Source organism: Fusarium flagelliforme, assembly GCF_020744385.1.
Source record: "Fusarium flagelliforme strain FIESC 12 MPI-CAGE-AA-0113 chromosome Unknown B0J16scaffold_8, whole genome shotgun sequence".
NCBI lineage: Eukaryota > Fungi > Ascomycota > Sordariomycetes > Hypocreales > Nectriaceae > Fusarium > Fusarium flagelliforme.
The window spans coordinates 1,811,561-1,832,081 of record NW_025763510.1 but is presented as its reverse complement, the minus strand read 5'-3'; the positions used below and the strand labels follow the sequence as shown (position 1 = coordinate 1,832,081).

Below are 20,521 nucleotides of genomic sequence, written 5' to 3'. Positions count from 1 at the left end.
GAATCAGCGCTGAAGTTTCCCATCTGAAAGTCATGGAGCCTCTTGTCAGGTGACGTAGCTGCGTCCCCGCAAAGTGTGGCGCGTGGGGTAAAGGGGTGGCGCGGTCTGGGCTGAGTGCGCTCGGACTTCTGCCATTGTTCTCCACCAGGTGAGACAGAGAGTCTAGACAGTCAGGTCCGGGTAAGGTCGACACGGCGAAAGAAGCGCTCCAGCCGACAAGAGCAGACAGAGCCAATTGAGAAATGGCGGTGTGGTTATGAGATATGGCACGCTGTATGCATCAGATAATGGACTCGTCTCATGATATAAGAGGGGTTGAGAACTCGTGATGGTCAAGTTGAACAATGACCGTGAACAATTAGATGCATGCGTCTGGTTGTAGCTTGTCCAGATCGTGGAATGAGATGGCTAGATGGGTCTGGCCACTATCTACAGTGAAGCATGGGCATGGCATGGATGGCTGATTGCGTCAGCGTGGGCAGATGGGGAGAAAGCTAAAGACGTCTGACTCAATCATGGCCTTGAGGAACCAGGACTCACAACTTTGCCATTTGTGACAATATGTCTCTCTTCCCCTGTCAATTAATCCCAGTTATTATGTACAGTATGATACTGAGGACGCCGAATGTCTTCTGCAGGCACTTGGGCGTAATAACGTCTTTCGCCACCAAGACCCTTAAGGGTATCTGACCTGATGGATGTACAGCAGTACCTTCATGATCTGCTCCCTGGACCGTGAGTTAGTGGTCAGTTTAACTTCATGCCTTGTTTTGTTAAGCGACCTTTCTGCTGTCAAGTCTGGGCTGTCTCTGTATGCTTTGCGCTAGGAAACCGAAATGCAAAAGCTTCACGCATTCGGCCAAGGGTCTCGCAATTTTACGGGAAGGAATTTGGAGGCTTTCTCCAGAAACGGGAATTCACTGTTGGGAGCCTCGGGAGAATTGGCCATCTTGAAGATTGATCGGCATGGGCGAGCCCAAAGAACAAGAACAAGAGCGAGACGAGAAGCACACCAAGTTTAAACCTTTCACTAATTGACACAAACAGGCCCAAAATAGATAGCGCAACATCGGGCAGCCCATCCCCGCAATGATGTCCTGGCAAATGACACAAGAGCCCTGGAGGGTTTCTCATGGCGTGGTCCGGCACGGTAACTTAGCGGTAAATCGTGACAGCCCTGATAGGACGCTTTGACATTGAGGCAGAGCAAAGCAAAGCAGAACAGAGCAGGGTAGGGCAAGACAAGGTGGTTGCTTGTTTAGTACAGTAAACAGATGATCTGTTCTAGATTTTGACTGAATGAAAGAGAGGCTGGATTGGTTTGCGCCAAAGGATGCAGTATTGTATCAAAGACCAAAAGAAACTCTTGAAATCGAGATGCGGCAGTGAATTGAATGTGGTGCATTCTAGACATCCATGCAGAATGAGAATTCGGCTGGTACAGAGTACAGTACGATAAGATGAGGCTTGCGGCAAAGCGGACCTCTCAAGATGATGAAACGATTGACAAGATGCATCAAACACCAAAGTAGGTGCATGGAAAGTTGAACACCGAATACCGTAACTACAATAGATACTAGGTTTCTGTGTTTTGCCGCCGTCGTCACTTGATTATCCTTATCGTTAGCCTTCACCAAACGACGACGATCACTGATAGCATTGTCGGTTCTGTTATGCAACACAAGAAACACGATCTCATCCTGGCCGTTGTGCAGTAGTACTTCTAACACACTGATCTTTGTCCAACATTTTCGTAGACGCCCGTAAAGACGTTGCAACCGCCCATGACTGACAAAGAGTAACTCGCCAAGAGAGACCTTCTTTCGGACAAAGCGACAGTGCAACGCACACAAAAAGGGAGCCTGCAGTACAACTGAAACTGGACTGCAATCGTGGGTTGGGGTTGGGGTTAGGCGTGTGTGTGTGGGTATGCAGATGAGGTTACCCTTGACCTTGACGGACAACGCCACAGTGTTTTGTAAGGTTCCATTTCTGGATTCATCAACTTGCTCTTCACGATCGAGGTTGGTGTTGAAAATAGCCTGGGCTTTGTCATGCCTTGAATCACTACCCTACAGCATGGTGATGATAGTATCCAGGACCCATCAAGCGTCACAGCACTCACGTCACAAAACTTCCAGAAGCCTGGGGATGATTGATGATGATCATTCTCTCAGACATTTCGCCTCTGGTGGCGATAGTTAACACTAGAGAACCCTGGAGGCCGTTTCGATAATGGTTCGACCACTGGGGAAACAGTGTCGATTATCAACAACATCTCATTCGGCCGCTGACCAGGGCACAAAAACAACAACAAAGAGAAGGGGATGCGATCTGCAGACTGGAGGGGCCATGACAGAATAGCACAGTGCAGCGCCTTTGTCCAGCCCAGCCCGCCACGTTTCCAACGGACCAAGGACCCATGTCCAGACCCAAACCATCATGGACAGGACAGGACAGGGTCTCGAGGCCGCCCAGTCACAGCTGACACCAACCCTCCCTCACATCGCGCTGGTGGTCGGGAATGGCTTCTTGGACGGTCATGCACAGTGTTTTGCTAGACCCTAGTGCTCACTGCCTTTGCAAGGTACCGTCGAGCTATCACCGCCTGCTTCCCACCAAGCCAATGCCTTTAGACTACAGTGCAGAGTGCAGAACTGCCCGAAGCCTTGTCTTTCCGCTCGTCCCCCTTCCCTTCCCGTCCCGCAATGGACGATGCGATACGATTGTAACTGGGTCTGCTTCGGCAGTGCGCTGCATCGAACTGCAAGCACTTGACCTGACTGCACCTCAAGTTGCGTTAGCTGGTATCGTGGGTCAAGACAAGCCTAGCAAAGTTATTCGGTACCTGAGGATACCGTGCCTCTCGCTCCAATACACCAGATCAGATATGTGCGCCGTGATATATCGATGAGAGATTGATTGGAGTGCGGGGGCTTCCAACGTCGCAGATGAGAAACGGCAGTCAATTAATTCCGTATGGTGGAAGCGCGAAGGACCAAGGTAGTGGATAATAACAATTTCAGCATGTCAACAAACGGACAGGCGCGCGCAATCCAATCAATGGACAAGATTAGCATGCTGCACCAGGGCATAGCGCCTAATCTCACGACGGCGAGAGCCCTGGAGGAGACGGTCAGAAAGGGGCTTTCCTGCGCTAGCACAGGGGAATTGCAGTGGAAGAGCACGCGGTCAAGATGGTGCCTGAGTCTGAGACTGAGACTGCGACTCCAAGTGGAGGATCCTCACTGTGTATTTGGGTATCTGTATGGGTACAGTAGTGTCCGTAGCTCAGATTCCGTCACTCACCTGATGAACAATGCGCACCCCTGGCCTGACAGACTAGCACGGTCTGTACAGTGTAATACAGTATATTAGCAGCCCTGAGATGGGATGTTCTCACATAAATAGGTGGGCAGGGGACAAAGCTGAGAGCAGTCAAGTGACGAAGGTTGGAATGGGGAACCCCGAGAGGGCCGACTGAGCATTCAATCTTCAATCTAGCACTGGGCTTGTGAGTGTGAGTGCAGTAGCTCACACCCTTGTAGGATAGGCGCTGAGTTTCGGATACCGCCTGGTGTGTAGGTGAACCCAGAATAGGACAAGTAGCTTGCACTCAGCCCCCTAGCAAATGCGTGTGTTGTCTAGCTTTCTGAACACGCTGGTGGTACTGTGCTTGTGTGAAGCAAGACAGACTGTGCGGTTCCTAAACATCCCTACCCTGAGCGACCAGGATTAAACTACCAGCATGCCACCAAGATTACACTGTGGCACAAGCTATTCTAGCAATATGCCAATCATAACAAGGTGGCAAAGAGAGCCTGGCCACCGTTCGCAGGTTGTGATTTGCCAGAAACTGGTCCCACCCTCATCTCCTGGCTCTGCAGGCGCTTCATGTGGGTTCTAGTGTGGGCTCAGTGGACCTTAGTGGGCTCACAGTGTCCCCAACCAACAAAATCCAATTGCCCGCCGTCCCCGGTGTGCAGTCACTGAACTCTAGGTATCCCGCCTGCCCCCTTCCATTTCTATTTTACTTATCAAAGCCAGCCCGTCACCTTCCACTTTCTCTCCGCCCCTCCTACCTCGTCTCGCTTCGCTCCCACTCTATTTCCCACAATTCATCTCTCGTCAACCAAAAACCTACATCAACCAACAAACTCACTCTCCTCTTCAACACAACACAACCCAACTCAACTCATCTCTCCTATCTTGTCTGCGACTTTTTGAATTTGTCCATCACGACTATTAACGACGACCTTTAAACACTTCATTTGTTGATTGTGTTTTTATCGCCCATCTGATTAATCCCGCACCAATTCCGGAAATCACAACAACGCGACTTTCGCCCGACTCGCATAATGTCTGCATACTACACCTCCTACAACGCTCACCCAGCGCACCCCGCTCCCATGTCGCACAACCACCACGCCGGCCGAAACCGCAGAGCTCCTCGTCTGTCCATGTCTCAACAAGTCCAGCGCCAGTTCCGATCTGGTCCCCGTAACATGAACATGAAGGATCCCGAGGTTGCTGCCATCTCATCTTTCCGAACCAAGTTCGAGACCAGCCGCTCTTTTGATCTTGAGGATGACATGGAGTTCTGCCCCGGTCTGTTGACTGAGACTGACGTGAGTTGTCCTATTGCTGTTCACCCCAGCGCATCAATCTGACCTGTTGTCCGCAGTTGGTCTCTATCTCTAGCTCGTCCGAGCGTTCCTCACTAGCCAGCAACTCTCCCGACTCTTCTCCTACGCAACATCCCAACACTGTTGCTCCTGGCTTCTCCCTCAACTCGACATCTCCCGCTTTCATTCCTCCCTCTTACCAGCACCAGCCTAGCATGAAGCTTCACCAGCCCTCCGCTACCCGCGGTCGCAATGCCATTCCCATCATCAACCCCGCTACTGGCATTACCATGTCAAGCCCTCCTCAGTCAGTATCACCTGGCAGGATGCAACAGTCTATGCGTCGATGGTAAACCGCATCAGGTCGCCACTCATACATCATGTATGGTTCGACTGGTGTGTCGAACCACTGGCGATGTGCTTTGAACTGCAAACACAACTGTCAGTTCTTGGCAGCTGTTCATCTTGGCGGACACATTGACTGATCGAGACTTGATCTTGGTATCATCTTATCATCAACTGGGCTGGTTTCCTCGGAGGCTTTTTGAGGAGTTTTCGCTTGACGCGACTGCTTATTGTTGACTTGAAACAATCTTCGACACTCATCACACTTACCATCCAAACCTACCTCACTTGTATAAACATCCCTAATCGACATCTCTTGTTTTAATCAACAAGCTTATGAGGATACTATTGGCACGGCATGATAAAGATCGATACCATTTTCGGCTTGGTTACTTTGTTATTTTTGCAACAAATCAAATACCTTGGGTTGGGTGTCCGCCTCACAAGATGAGGCTTCAAGACACGAACAGGCGTTTCTTTGCTTTTTTAAAGACGACATTGCATCGGTGTTGGACGGCACAAGTATCGGATTACTACGGCATCAATTGCTTTCATCTCATTTTTTTATATGGGAGGCGCGGGTTGGCCTTACCATTCTTACCAAAATGTCTTCTCTCATCGCGGTCATGGGTTATGAAGTCAACAAGAGAAAAAGAACAACATAGAAGGGAGTGCTTTTTCGCAAGCGGGGTCTTTACCGGTGTTATTTGATCGGTCGCATCTTGGAAATATCTTTGGGCGGTGGTCAGGATCGAGACGAACGGTGTTTTGCGAGTATTGGTATCCCTTGAATGGGACGGAATCTGGGAAATTACGGGGAGTTGGTCGAATTTCTGGTGTTATCCCGTTGTTGCATTGAATGGGAACGAAAAAAGGACGACCTTTGTCCCTTTCTTTTTCTTTGTATCATCTTGGGATGGCCTATACATTTGTCCTCTTTTTGTTTTCTTGTTCATGGATTAGGCTTTCAGCACCAGCGCTGGCCTACATTGTTTTTGGGACCGGAGTAGCTTATACTTTGGAGCGTTGCTTGATTTGCCCTTGTCCTGGTTGGACGGGCTTCTTTTTACAAATATTTTGTCTCGCCTTGGCTAGCATCTGGAGTGTTGGGTCCTGGGACATTTGTCATGATCAGATACAAAGAGGTTTTTGGGATTACGGGAGGCCCTCGAGCCTGGTTTTGCACTGCAGCGGTAGACTGCATTTGTGTGGCTATTGTTAACTGGGTATTGGCGCTGTCTGGTTGCGACAACGCGGCTTCAGCGCTGCGAGACGAGAATATACGAAAGTTCAAATAATCTGAGGTCTCAAATCTGTGACATATGTCGAGTGAATGTGTTTTGTGTGAGTGTATATGAGGGATTTGATGTCCTTGCATGTGACGTGATGTTATGGTGTACAGGTAGCTGCCATTGCGAATTGTTGGGCCAATGGCAGACACTTAAAGCAATTTTAAAGTATTTGTACATCAATAAGAGCCGGGCTGTTCCCGATCAACCAAACTGGAAGATGGATGCTTTGTTCTTGACTTCAGCTATGCATGAAGGGTAGTAAGCATTCTATATTTCGTGATGATGATGATGATGATGATGATTTAACCCCACAGTAGCTACATAAGATTAGTTCCCCCTCATAACAATAGCCCGTGCGTATTATCAACCATAGCCACGCAATTGGATCCCCATACTGTACTATGCAGTTCATATGTAGGTCCAGAATTCATGGCAATGGCTTCCTCGGTAAAAAAGTCTCACGAACAAGGTCCATTGCCCCAATTGGGGTAGCATGAGCAGTGTAGTGGGGAATAGACGCATCCAATCTTCCATCATTTCAAGGAGAAAAGGAAAAAAACAGAAGGCGTAAAGTTGATGATGCTCGTGACGTCACTCTCCCGCAAATGGTCAATAACATACCCGAGGGGAGCAGTATTAAGCTCTTTCTCTGGTCTCTCCCCCTGCAGCTGTTTCTCTCTCTCCTCTTCCTTGTTATCTACTCAATTCTTTCAATCCTTCGAAATAAACACCTTGACGCAAGCTACTAGATACTTCATTCCTCCAAAACCACCACCGCAAAGATGATGTCAGCTCGATCTATCATGACCATGCGCTCTGCGCAGGCTACCAAGATGATCTTGGGACGAGGATTCTTCACTACATCAACACGCCTCGGCCTCAAGGAATCTTCAACTCGTAAGTTTCTCTCCCTCGATTCAATGCGGAATCGTTCGAGAGGCCCTTGCTTACACTGCACGCAGAAACCAACGTCGACTACGAGAAGCACAAGCAGGACTCCCTCAAGAAGCAGAAGGAGGGTAGCGGCCACTGGAAGCCCGAGCTCGCCTCGGACAGCGAGGAGGCCGTCAAGGCTGATCGATCGCAAACTGATCCTAACAAGGACATCAAGAACCTCCAGGAGCGAACCAAGAAGGCGGCCGAGGAGACTCACAAGGCTGGCACTAGCACACGGGATAACATGTAAATGCGGTCCAAATAATTTGAATTGTTGATTGATTGAATGGATGAGCGGTTGATGGTTTGATCAATGGATTGTTCTGGGAGTTATAAGGTCTGGAAGATAGACTGGAACGTCTGAGCAAAATATTTTTATATAATGAGATTGGCTCAATGGCAACATTCTCTTGTCTTCATCTCTTTCAGCGCCAATGCGAATGTGAATTGGGGTCAATTGGACTTGTGTGAAGTAACACAGGTACACCTTAATGTGGTTTGTTGACGCACTGAAACTGGTGAGCTCATCTCTTGGCAGTTTAATGATTCCATCATATTTGCATGGATATTGGTAGTGGAACATTAATTGATGCGTCAACACACAATCATACTTTCATCCCACTAGGTACCAACCTGCATCACCAACGCCAGAAATATTTGCCAAAGTACTCAATTGAGTCCTACAGGCATTGTACTTCTCCTTAGGACGTGAATATCGAGGATTCGCATGACGCGCGTGCTGGTGATGTAATTAATTCGGATACAGGGTAGCTCAACTCGCGATGGATGCCCCTCAGGCCTCAAGCTAAGTTCCTCTTATCGATAAGTCCAATATTATCAAGCTCCTCCAAGCCGTTAACATTTCGCCGGTCTCGGTCGGTCCAAACCTCCGAAGCTACCGATATCCCTTTACCTCCTCCGGGCATTGTCCAGTTCATTGCTCGACCCTCGATTTGGAACAGAGACAAAGTTACCGACCCTTCGAGACAATGTCCGCAGACCCGCCATCCTTCCAATCCGCCCTTCTCGCAGGCGCCCTCGCCGGCACAACCGTCGATCTCTCTCTGTTCCCTCTCGACACCCTCAAGACTCGCCTCCAATCATCAGCCGGCTTCTTTCCCTCAGGTGGTTTCAGCGGCATTTATCGTGGCATTGGTTCTGCCCTCGTGGGTTCGGCACCTGGCGCTGCGTTTTTCTTCTGCACATATGAAGGTGTAAAGGGTCTTTTGGCCGATAAGGATAATACTTCTACACCAGGATGGAAGGCTCCTGTCACGCACATGGCTGCTGCTAGTGCGGGTGAGATCGCTGCTTGTGCTGTGCGTGTGCCAACTGAGGTTGTTAAGCAGCGTGCCCAAGCCGGTCATCATGGAGGTTCTTCGGCTGCAGCGCTGCGAGCTATCCTGTCGCGATACTCCAGTCATGGATTTGTTCCCATGTGGCGCGAGCTCTACCGCGGCTGGGGCATTACTGTCTTTCGCGAGGTGCCCTTCACCGTGATTCAGTTCCCGCTATGGGAGGCCATGAAGTCATGGGGGCGTCGCCGCCGTGGTGGGCGTGAGGTCACTGCTGCTGAGAGCGCTCTTTACGGAAGCATGGCTGGTGGGTTCTCTGCGGCACTTACTACGCCACTTGACGTGCTCAAGACAAGGGTCATGTTGTCCAAAGAGCGTGTGTCAGTGTCGAAAGTATTCCGTCAAATAATGCGTGAGGAGGGCAGCAAGGCGTTCTTCGCCGGTTTAGCGCCGCGAGTAACATGGATTTCGATAGGTGGTGCGATCTTCCTGGGAAGTTATCAATGGGCCATCAATACGATGAATGGTGCGGCATAGACAACCTTCTCACGCAGATAACAGAAAAACTGGTCGGCATGTATGATATCAAGCACGGAGCAAGGCGTCAAGATATGGGCAGCTCAAATAGGGATAAAGGCTTAATTTCTCGCTAATGGTATATGCGCCTTGGAGGCATCTAACCTATGTATAAATCTACATACGATAAGGGGACTCGCTGGAGACGAAAGCCTGCCATCTAATATAAATAGGAAGGCATGAAAAATAGAAATGTACTGGACACTGATTGTCCTCTCATACAGTATACAACAATGGAGGGGTCACCTACAGTCAGGCAGCCTTAAGGTTGAGGCTGAGAAGGAACTTGGCCGTCTGTGTTTGTCTCTTCCGCAGCGGTGCCTTCCAGAGTCTCTTCAGCCTCAGCTGGCTTGGTCTCTGGAGGAGGCGGGAACGGCCGGATCTCCTTTTTGCCATTGGCCTTGTAGTGCAGCACGATATCATTACCTCCCTTCCAGAGGTGAGTACGAAGAGTGGCTAAGGTTGTCACGGGGGAGAGCAGCTAAATAAAAGTCAGAAAACAGAGAACTGCAGAGAATGTGGAGAGAATGCGCTTACTTGGTCGTTGCAGTATAGTTCCAGATATTCTTCTGGTTTCATGGGATTTTCATCAGGTTCCTCAAGCGGTGGCTCGATCCTCTCGGCAACGTAGGACAGAATTTTCCTGACTCGCAACATGCGATTCGCGTTGAGTCTGTTGTTTCCATCTGCCGAAGCAATGGCCGGAAGGCTGTCATCCATTGGATATAAGACGAACGAGACCTTGACTGGTTCTTTGAAAGGCATAATATTCTGAAGCAAAACATCACCAAGCCACATGGGTGCCTTCTGCTCAATAAGGTCTGCGTCCTTGCCAACGTCCTCGACAGTGCCTTGATATAAGTTGGCGCTGCCTCCTGAAGTCTCCTCTTGGATGACAACTTTGGTTCCAGGCGGAAGTTTGAGAACAGGTGTATCGTTTGGCAGACTGGGCACCACTCGGGTCTCGACTGGCTTGTCAGGGTTCTCAGCCAATTGTCTGTCGTACTCCTGATGGATTTTCTGAACAACGCCGAAGAAACTGTCATCAACCTCCTTTTCTTTCTCATGGACAGATGATGATTCAGACTCTTCAGTCTTCTCCTCCAGAATAGCAGGCTTCTCCGTTGTAGCTTGAGAAGCGGAGCGTGAAAGCTTCTTCGTACCGAAAGTCATGCGGAACTTCTTCTTACCAAATGGTGTGCTTGGCGATTTTGCATTGTCGGCCTTATCCTTATCCTTATCCTTCTCTTTGTCACCATCTATCGACTTTTTCGAATCTGCATTATCCTGCGTTGGCGTGGACACCATACTCGCCGCCTTAACTGCTGACTCGAAAAGTTGCATGGGGCTATTGAAGTAGTCCTCTCGTTCCGTCGAAGGGCGACTGACATGCGATGTCCTCTTCTCAATAGGAGTCATCGGACTCGTTGCGGCATTTTCAGGTACATCAGGCAAACTGTTAGGACCTGACATGATACTGGGCCCAGGAGTCGCCAAACCAATGCCTAACCCGGGCGTATTGGGGTAGGGATTGAGGTTGGGTTTTGGGGTGACTTGGTCTGCGTTATCCCAGTCCGGAATGGCGGACTTTGGTAATGATATCGATAATGGAGGGGCGTCAGCGGTTCCTCCAGAGGCGACTTGCCTTGCTTCAATACCCTCGTTGAGCTTCTGACGATGCGCCTCATCTCTTCTGATTTCTTCATCGATGAGATCGGCAAAGAGATATCGAAGGATCCATTTTCCAAGACTGACTAGGTAAGGGTTAGTCGAATCTTGTCATTGATGGTAGTCATACTCACTCCTTTGATCTTCTCGGAACTCTACTGTCTCTGGTAACTCGAGCTCATCGGCATACACTTCAGCATCGAAACAGTTGAAAGGTTCTAGCACCACAGTAAGATTTCCAGAACTGAGATCAATGGAACACCATGGGGCTACAGCTTCAACCGTATTCACAAGATGTTCCACATCTTCCAGGTGTTGCTTGCCGAAGCTTTTGATGGGTTTGCACTGCTGAGGTTAGCCATCTTCCCCATCCCATGACAAAAGCTGCGCACCTTGATCAAATCCCATAACAACACATCGCCAGCAGTATCCGACGTCAACACACGTCTCCTATCATTAAGCAGCCTATGTTTGAGCAATCCAAATTGTCCCTCGATTGTTTCTTCGGCCACCGCGTGAATTGGCTTGATATCGGACTCTCCTGAATCGATGATAGCCTCTGAACCTTTCCGTGTCGCAGCATCTGTGATGGTGGTAGAATCAGGATCCGGCCCAGATCGCGCAGGGAAGGAAGCAGCCGCAGAGATGCGCAAGATAGACTCGGCGGGGATTTCTTTCTTGGCAGTTCCATTCACTGCTGGAGGGGAAGCCTCGCGTGGCCTGTTGGAGGCGTTTGATGTAGCTCTGTGGTGTCGAACTGATTCTGGGAGCTTGATGTTGGTATCGGTATCAACATCTTCCCATCGGTTGATTGATGACCTATTAGTTGCTGTCCAAATATGACCTCCGGCTGCAACAACCTTGCCCACTCCGATGTGCTCATGTGCCACAGCAAGACTGAGACCATCGTCCATCTCTTCTAGGCTGCCCCGCACATCTGTCTTAGCTACCAGACCGGAGCGATCAGAACTGTAGAAAACACCGAGTGTTGGGTCATCGGAGAACAGTGACCAGACACTCTCGTCGTGCATCGTAAACGTGTACATGCAGCGACCGTTCTTGATACTCCACATCTTAACCGTCTTGTCTGCACTAGCACTAAGAATAGTGTCTCCGGCATCATCAATCAGAATCGCGCGAATATTGTCAACGTGACCAACAAGTTTAGAGACCTTGTCGCCAGTTCGAGGATCATACAAGCGCACCGTCTTCTCTGGACCACCACTCGCCATGATGTTGCGCCCGACACGCAGGGCATATACAGAACCCTTCTCGGCAATTTCCTCGCCTTGGACATCGATCTCGAGTGTTTTGCCGGCGCCATTGAGATCCCAAAGGCAGATCTTGCGGTCGAGACCACCAGAGGCGACCCAATTCGCGCCCATATCTGGAGGCGGGGTTGTAACACATTTGACATAATCAGCATGCTCGCCTATCGTCTCGACGCGGGTGTTATCCTCTTCGGAATATGGTCGCCAGACCTTTACTGTAAGGTCGGATGAGCCAGAAACCAGGGCTGTATTGTTCTGCGCAAGGGCAATATCGTTGATCCAGTGCATATGCGCATGGGTTTGTGCTCGGAATTTGGTCGTGGACTTCGGTTTCTTGTCTTCGGAGGCGGTAGGCGTCGAATCGGTAATATCGCTACGGCTTTTGAGATCGAGGTTTAAGTCCCAAGCGCAAACAATGCCGTCTCGGCCACCCGAGTATCTAGGAAATGAGGGTTAGCGAATTGTCCTCTAAGGCTCAGGCTACCAAAATAAAGCAGCCTAAGTCTTAGCCTAAGCTTGCATAAGGCGACCAAATTATTTCGTCTCTTATGGTTTCGGCGGGCTTACAGAATTGCATTATCGTTATCGACGGCGAGGCCATTGACGCCCAGACGATGGCCACCTTCAGAGGATTTTGCATTTTCAAGGACTACTACAGCATTAGCAGCTTGTTCAGAAGTCCCAAGCGACGGATATGTCATCTCACCATAGCTAATCCTTTGGCGCGCCTTCTTGGCCATGGCGTAATGTGAGAGTAAATGTTGGTCAAGTCAAGCAATGCGCCGATGACGGGAAGAGCGTAGTACAAATGACGGGAAGGCACAGATGAGAAGAATAAGTGTTCAGCGCCTTCAACTACTACGTAAGTAATGTTGTGCGTAGTGGTATGGAAGATGGTAGGTCATAAGTCTAGTGCAGTGCAGCATCGGGGTTCGGATAAGTGGTGGATGGATGATTTGCGGAATGCGGGATGGGGAAGCTTCGATGGAAAGTGGAGGGGCCCAGCCTAGTGGTCCAATACGTCCAGTCGCTACGCCGAGCTGGGCTGTAGTGAGCGATGGAACTGAACTGGTGGATGGACTGCAGCTTGACTATCTAGGTATGCACTCACGGATTATCTCCAGGGGTTGCCATTCCCAACCTCTACTCTAGTCTAGTTCTGTTGGACCTCAAGCAGAAGAAGGATTGAAAGCCCTGGCCTGGGCTAGCCAGAGAGGAGAAGCCTCGTGAGTTCTGAACTTGGAAGCTGCAGAGGATGGATTAAAAACCCTGGACCCCTGTCAATCAATCACATCACACACCCAAATACCCGGCCTCCATTCTAACAAGCCAACAGCGGGGTTGGGGGCGGGTGGGCACAGAAGAATTATCCTCTAAGGCTTAGACTGCCAAAATAAAGTAGCCTAAAAGTCAGTCTAAGGTGACCAAGTTATTTCATCTCTTATGCTCTCGGCCTCTGACACCCTGACGGGGGGTTGGTAAGGTATGAAAGATCCAATCCAATTACAATACTCTGTAAGCCCAGGGCAACTCTTAATTGACCTTTGTCCAATCCAACCCAGTCGCATCTCAAGTTTAGTTGTTGTGGCAGTCATTGTTTACTTCCATGTAGTCATTGAGGAATCGGATTCTTTACAAAGAAGTACATACTGTAGTGTACATGTTAGATGTCGCATGTCTCAGATCTTGTGCAGATTGTCATCCACTTACAAGTATGCACCGGAGAGGAGAAAAAAGCAATTACTTCCATGTCCACGCATATACAAAGAAGAAAAAGAGACGCTTGGTTCGATTATCATGACGCTGCGAGTCAATTGAAATCATTCATTTCATAGCAAGTAAATTGAGAAGCCCCATGAACTCCAAGTATCTCTTCATCGCAGAATTAAAAAAACCTCCATACTCCATGTTCCCAAGTTGATACCCGTATTACTCCGAATTGAATCATTCCATTATAGGCTCCCCTGCCCTCCCTCCCTTTACTTCCCTTGTTTTCTCTCACTGGCAAACGCAGCATCCGACCGAGCACCACCGCGAGGATCGGAATCGGCTGGGCTTGTTCTCACACTGCGCGCAGTCGTCGTCGACTTTGGTGATATCTTCTTTTCTCCCAGGACAGTCTTCTCGGTAGCATCTTGTGTTGCCACGCAAGACGCGATGACCGCAGCGGTGCTCGATTAATGTTTTGGTACACATTATAGTTTGGAAGATGGAGTAGTTTGAATTTGAGAGGGTTGGTCACAGTACTGCTGAGGCTTGTCTGGTCGAGATGGGTTTAATCGTGTGATGACAATAGGCAGATAGATTCTCCAGTCGGGCGCAATGTCGTGCCTTCTTTGTGCTTTCTCTGTCGCTCTCAAGGGATAGAAAATGAGCAAAAGGACAGTGTTGCTTTGATGCGCGTATTATGGTGAGTTTGTAAATGTGGTGGTGATGTACGTCTCTTGGCTAGGATGCCGTTCAGCTTCGATGCATATGATTCAAAGTTTTGGCTGCAATTGGGGACAATGTAAGAATTGTGTTTGCACCTAAACAGAAGGAAGCAATTGAACTCCAAGGGCCAAAAGGGCATGACGCGGACTACGGCCCCAACGGGAAGAAGGGAGTGAAGCTCGTGACGCGGCTTCGACCAATGGCTGAGTGGGTGTGGTAGATGTTGCACTTGGGTCTTGGAACTATGCCGAGGCGTCCGGTTGGATACGAGAATTTACTGAGACTGACTGTTCTAGGCTAAATTCCATGGGGAAGCTGAGGCTTTTGTTCTGAAATTCGATTCGATTTGGCTAAGTGGCTCGACTTTTCTTGGTGGCTTGATGTGTCCTGGTTGATCAAACGACGTTGAGCTTCATATGAAGTCAGAGCTTCGGCTAAAACGCACATGACACTGTCGATCACTGGAATCGATCGACCTACGGGTACCTGGACTTGCAATGAATCTGCCAACCTTATTTGTCTGTCAATTTAATTAATAGCAACCACTTATCCCTGGTGACATGGAGGTTGGTTCATGGTGAGCAATCTAGCCATGCAGGCGAAGGAACGACCGAAAAGTGGGAAGGAAAAATGAAATACAAAAGAAGTGCTAGCAACAAGCTTCATCCTAATTTGAACTCACTGCACCTTGGAATGAGACATGGCTCATCCGCAATAGAACATGATATGCGGCAAATGTTTGCACGGAATTAGACACATCTTCACTCAAACAAGGCAATTGAAACGAAAAGGTCTGTCTATGATCCTGCCGTAGCTGGGTACCATCATTACATTTTGCAAAACCTAACGCCGTGCTTAAAGCCTCCCAGATACACCGACAGCCAATTTGACTGACCACCACATTTTTCCTTTCCCATTAGGTGCTCAGGCTTTACCTGGTGAAATTGCTACTGTGACCTTGTCGTGGCTGGCTACCGTATGCCCTGCGACCTTGCTGCTTCTTGTCTCTGCTCATACTGGCGCCGAGAGTGATCTCAACACGAGGCGGCACCGAGAAACCGAAGCTCTTAGCAACCTTAGCAAGATCCAACTTGTTAATGTCAAAGACACTGCGCAGCGAGTGCGAAGCGTAGGCGTGCAGGTAGCTGCGGTAACCGTCCTTAGCGCTCTTGTTCAGGTAGTAGTTCTGGCTGATGAGCTTCTCGAGCTGAGACTGAACATTGACGATCTTGTTGGCAGGGAAGTCAAACTCGACAACGGGGACTCGAGCGGCCTTGAGATGCGACAAGAAGCCAACCTCATTAGGCTGAAGGAACATGAGAGATCGACCCTTGGTGTTGTTGCCTCGGGCGGTTCGACCGACACGGTGAATGTAGTCGCGGGGGTCATCCGGGGGGTCAAACTGGACAATCCAGTCAACAGAAGGAATCTGTCACAGGTTAGTAGGAAGTTTATGTGAGGGATGAAGTGGAGTACGTACGTCGAGACCACGAGCGGCAACGTCGGTGCAGATTAGGGTACCCTGCTTGGCGTTACAGAACTCGAAGAAAGTGTTGGTTCGCTTCTGCTGCTTCTGCTTGCCATGGAGATCAAGGACAGGAAGGTCGATATAGTTAAGGAGCTCAGCGTGGTATTTCACACAAGCACAGCTACTGAAGAAGACAATGACCTTCTTCTTGAGGTTGCGCTTGAGGAATGAGAAGAGTAGAAGGAACCGCTTGTCGGCCTCGCAGACAACGTAACCTTGCTCGAGACCCTCCACGGTACTGTACTGCTTCTCCTCATCAACATTGATGTACAAGGGACCGGGTCGCAGCGAGATACGAGCAAGATCCTCGACCTTGGTCGTTTGAGTGGCAGAGAAGAGCATTGTCTGTCGGTCCTCCTTGGGGAGGACCTTGATGATCTGTCGCATTTCATCCTCGAAACCAATCTCGAGAATTCGATCAGCCTCATCAATGACGAGAGACTTAAGATTCTTGAAGACGAAAGGTGTGTTCTGGAGGTGATCGAGCAGACGACCAGGAGTAGCGATAAGCAAGTTAACACCCTTGGCAAGCTTGTCGGCCTCGGCGCGACGGTTTGCGCCTCCAATAACGATGCCGTAGGTTTGAGAGTGGTGGGCCATGAGCTCACGGGCAACACCAAAGATCTGAAGGGCCAGTTCGCGAGTGGGCGAGACGACAATGACGCCAGTACCGTTACGAGGCTTGAAGCGCAGAGCACTCAACATCTCGATAACAGGAATTAAAAAGGCCAGAGTCTTTCCAGAACCTGTCTTTGCGGCACCAAGAACATCGCGACCAGCCAGAGAAGGGGGAATACCCCTTCTTTGGATCTCTGTCATCTTGGTGAACTTCATCTCCTTAATGGCCTTCATAGTCTTCTCGGAAAGGTTCAACTCTTCGAAAGATTGCGCCTCAGCGCCAGCAACCGGGGGCAATGTGAGCTTTCCGCCATCAGGCAGATCTGTGTTGTCCTCAGCATTGTCCTCTTTGTCCTCCTCTTCCTCATCTCCCGACTTTGAGTCTTCGGCATCCTCATCGGCTTCGTCGCTCTCATCCTCAAGCTCCTTCAGAGCCTCCTCTTCCTCGCTGGAAGCATCGTCTTCGGGCTCGGGTTCGACGCGCTTGACTTTCTTTGACGTTTTCTCAGGAATAGAAGAAGACTTCTTTCCTTTCGAAGGCTTGACGCCATTGGCGTCCTTAAACTTGCGCTTCTTGTTGCCGGCGAAATCCATGTTTGGTTGCGCTTGAGGTAGGTATTCTGTATAACCGATCGTCTTAGCAGCGTCTCGAACCGAGAACTTTTTTTCAGCGATAAGAAAAAGTCTTGGGCGATAACGGTCTCTCGTTCTTCCGAGATCCGACCCAGCTGTCGAATTTGCAGGAACTCCCCGCAGTGGAGCAGCGGCAAATGTTGTTATAACCTTGCCCTTAAAGGACTAGTCTCATGTACGTCTGTGTCTCTTTGTCTAGAGAACTTACTATGGCAGTATGGATGGGTAGCAATGTGAACTGAATTGATCGAGACAGATCAGAGGCACAGAGTAGGATTACTGTAGGATTTATAACCTGAATCCAGTCATTGTCGCTCTGGTGACAGGCTGATGCTCCCAACATAGACCATGGCTTAACTTAATTTGCATCTAGATATGAGTTAACCTTGAGTCACCTTTAGGTTCACACAAGACTCGATTTTAGGACGGGTACGGCAAATGAGAATGATGATATCGAAAAATACTGCACGAAAATCAGGTGACACAAAAGCCAATAAACTCTACATAGCATAAAAATTACACTGTTGTGAACGCATGCTCAATATCCGCTCAGGGTTTTCTTTAAAGTGGTGGAGGATTGTCACCCAAGTTCCAAATATGGTTTAGCTGCAAGTCACGCTGCACTGCAGGTACTGTAGGTACGTACTGCTGCACTTTCGCGCCTGGGTCGTCTTCCATTTCCATGAACCTCCACTGATTCTTCCAAATCAGAATCCTCCCTCCTCCATCTCATCCGCGCTTTCGAGACATCACCCCTTTTGTGGTCAGAGACGCTACATATTATCGTCGTCGCGATCGCATCAGCCTTCTTACGCGACCCGAGACATTTATTGGCGATCTGTCAATATCCTTTCCTTCGCTATCTCTACTGTTGCTTCTCATCGCAAAAAGTCTTGATTTCCATCTTGACCCCAAAACGTGACCGGCAAATTAGTACAGTCGTTGCGATACATACTTTGGAGACACATTTATCTCGTCGGCCGCCTTCATAATAATTTGAATCCGCTACTTGATTTGGATTTCGAATTTTCGTCAAATCGTCGAGTCCATCACTTGCCGACGTAACCCTACGGCAAAAATTAGCTTCTTCTTTCGTGCTGGTTCTTGTCTAGATCCACCAACAGCACAATGGCTGATTCCCGACCCGATATCCAGAGCATTCTGGCTGCACTCGGTAAGTTGTACCGACTAACTTGATCCAGGTCTTTTGCGCTTACTGACTTGTTCACAGCATCTCAGAGGCCGCCGACAGGAACACCTACCCAGACACCACCTGGCGCCCCCAACCAGGCATACCCTCCCCCGCCCGCGTCTACGCAGTCAGCGGCCGCATACCAGCCGCCGCCTCTGAACTCCGGCAGTTACGGTGCACCCGCCTACAATGGTCTTCCTGCACCATCATCCAGCGGAAACCTCGACCTGAGCTCGATTAGGCCTATTAATTCAGGAACACTCAGCATTACCGATGCGATCGCTCAAGCCAAGGCTTACGCCGCTGAGAAGGGAGTCACATCCTACGACCGCCCCTTGGTTTATGCTTCCGAAAACCGAGGGCCCGACCGAGGATATAACCGCTCACGATCGCGATCACCTGCTCGCGACGAGTTTCGTGATGGCGTAAACCCCTATAGAGATGAGCGACGTGGTGGCGACCGCGGCTCGCACGGTCGAAGCTATGATCGGGATCGTTCTTATTCGCCTGGCCCTCGTGGTCGCAACTTCTCTCCTCGAGGAGGAAATGGACGTGAGAGGTCTCCATTGAGAGGGGGAGATGACAACTCTGAAACTATTCAGATTGAGTCAAGCCTGGTAGGCCTTATTATTGGCAGACAAGGCGAGAACCTGCGACGCATAGAAGCAGACTCTAACTGTCGCGTCCAATTTTTGGCCCCAACTGATGGTGGTCCGGGTCCTTATAGACAGTGCAAAATCTCTGGGCCAAGACACCGCCGCGGTGAAGTAAAGGATGCGATCAATCGCATTATAGAGGATAGCGGCATGGGTGCCCTTAACCGCCCCGAGAAGCCCCGTGATCCTAACAAGGGTGGCGCGACCGCTCTACGTGAAGGAGAAGATCACATGCAGATCATGGTCCCCGATAGGACAGTTGGTTTGATCATTGGCCGTGGTGGTGAAACTATTCGTGATCTCCAAGAACGCTCCGGTTGTCATATCAATATTGTTGGTGAATCCAAAAGCGTGAATGGATTACGACCCGTCAATCTTATTGGTACGCGCGAAGCTGCTGCTCGTGCCAAGGATTTCATTATGGAAATCGTTGACAGTGACAGTCGAGGCGATGCGCCTCCACCTGTCAAGAGACTTGGTGGTGGTGGTGGACCAGCTCCCGGTGGCCGCCATGAGGGCTCTCAGCAGAGGGACGTGGGTGGTTCCGGCGGCCCTGATAAGATCAATGATGCTGTTTATGTGCCTTCGGATGCGGTAGGTATGATCATTGGCAAAGGTGGTGAGACGATCCGTGAGATGCAGAACACCACTGGTTGTAAGATTAATGTCGCCCAATCTTCTGGGCCTGGTGAGACCCAGAGGGAAATTGCCTTGATCGGCTCTCGCGATAGTATCGCTCGCGCCAAGCAGGCCATTGACGAAAAGGTGGATGCAGTGGTAAGTTTCATCCGATCATGACGTCCAGTATACAAAGCCTGACATGCTTATAGCGCCAGAAGGGAAGCGGCCCACGTGGCGGCGGTGGTGGTCGTGGACACCAAGATCTTGACAGACCCAGCTACTCTCAACAGCAAGCGCCCAGTACACCTACTAACCAGCCCCCTCAACCGGCTTCAGGTGACGGATCAGATCCATATGCCCAATGTAAGTTTTTATCAAAATGCTTGTAGCTTTGCACAATACTGACGGAAACAGATGGTGGCTACCAAAATTATCTTGCACTGTGGTATCAGTCTTTGATGTTCCAACAGCAGCAAGGTGGACAAGGTGCCCCTCCTGCCGGTGCTCCTGCACCTGGGGCATAGTGATGTCTTGTCTGCTCGCTCGTGCTTGGGTGATCTTGATCGAGCTCTCCTTCGCAAATGCCGCGAAGCGAGGGCACTATCTGTTGGTTCGATTGACATCATGCCGATGCTTTTGACACTCTTGACGCCCCCGCTGCCCCCATGGCCCGTTGACACGACCCCGATTGTACAACATACGTTTCCGTTTCTCGAGAACTACTTGGACTCAACTTCTTTGATGACATATCATTTGACTCGACTATCTTTGACGACCTTAATACTGGCATGCATAGCAAGTGCAACGTCCATGACCGTACTGCTTTGCCGTC

General features: G+C 49.8%; 6 protein-coding genes across 6 annotated transcripts; 4 read left to right on the top strand and 2 right to left on the bottom strand.

The window, feature by feature from the left end:
• Positions 1–4,176: 4,176 nt before the first annotated feature.
• On the top strand, positions 4,177–5,142 carry B0J16DRAFT_195708 (uncharacterized protein). Its single transcript, XM_046122876.1, has 2 exons — positions 4,177–4,628; positions 4,685–5,142. Exons 1-2 carry the CDS (start codon positions 4,359–4,361, stop codon positions 4,976–4,978), a joined length of 564 nt encoding a protein of 187 aa, XP_045978044.1. The 5' UTR covers positions 4,177–4,358; the 3' UTR covers positions 4,979–5,142.
• A 1,923-nt stretch (positions 5,143–7,065) lies between these two features.
• B0J16DRAFT_389588 (uncharacterized protein) lies at positions 7,066–7,448 on the top strand (the record flags this gene model as incomplete). Its single annotated transcript, XM_046131820.1, has 2 exons — positions 7,066–7,159; positions 7,225–7,448. The coding sequence occupies 2 exons, from the start codon at positions 7,066–7,068 to the stop codon at positions 7,446–7,448; spliced, it is 318 nt and encodes a 105-aa protein (XP_045978043.1).
• A 536-nt stretch (positions 7,449–7,984) lies between these two features.
• On the top strand, positions 7,985–9,180 carry B0J16DRAFT_195718 (mitochondrial carrier domain-containing protein). Its single transcript, XM_046122877.1, has one exon. The coding sequence runs from the start codon at positions 8,188–8,190 to the stop codon at positions 9,028–9,030; it is 843 nt and encodes a 280-aa protein (XP_045978042.1). The 5' UTR covers positions 7,985–8,187; the 3' UTR covers positions 9,031–9,180.
• Positions 9,181–9,331: 151 nt separating this feature from the next.
• On the bottom strand, positions 9,332–12,748 carry B0J16DRAFT_358810 (uncharacterized protein; the record flags this gene model as incomplete). Its single annotated transcript, XM_046129610.1, has 6 exons — positions 9,332–9,550; positions 9,607–10,823; positions 10,872–11,082; positions 11,130–12,447; positions 12,576–12,657; positions 12,715–12,748. The coding sequence occupies 6 exons, from the start codon at positions 12,746–12,748 to the stop codon at positions 9,332–9,334; spliced, it is 3,081 nt and encodes a 1,026-aa protein (XP_045978041.1).
• Positions 12,749–15,233: 2,485 nt separating this feature from the next.
• Positions 15,234–17,656, bottom strand: B0J16DRAFT_350712 (P-loop containing nucleoside triphosphate hydrolase protein). The gene is made up of 2 exons (XM_046129084.1): positions 15,922–17,656; positions 15,234–15,870 (listed from the first exon to the last, which is right to left on the bottom strand). The coding sequence occupies exons 1-2, from the start codon at positions 17,179–17,181 to the stop codon at positions 15,373–15,375; spliced, it is 1,758 nt and encodes a 585-aa protein (XP_045978040.1). The 5' UTR covers positions 17,182–17,656; the 3' UTR covers positions 15,234–15,372.
• Positions 17,657–18,348: 692 nt separating this feature from the next.
• On the top strand, positions 18,349–20,447 carry B0J16DRAFT_406076 (uncharacterized protein; the record flags this gene model as incomplete). Its single annotated transcript, XM_046132934.1, has 4 exons — positions 18,349–18,394; positions 18,452–19,845; positions 19,899–20,052; positions 20,104–20,447. The coding sequence occupies 4 exons, from the start codon at positions 18,349–18,351 to the stop codon at positions 20,211–20,213; spliced, it is 1,704 nt and encodes a 567-aa protein (XP_045978039.1). The 3' UTR covers positions 20,214–20,447.
• Positions 20,448–20,521: the final 74 nt, after the last annotated feature.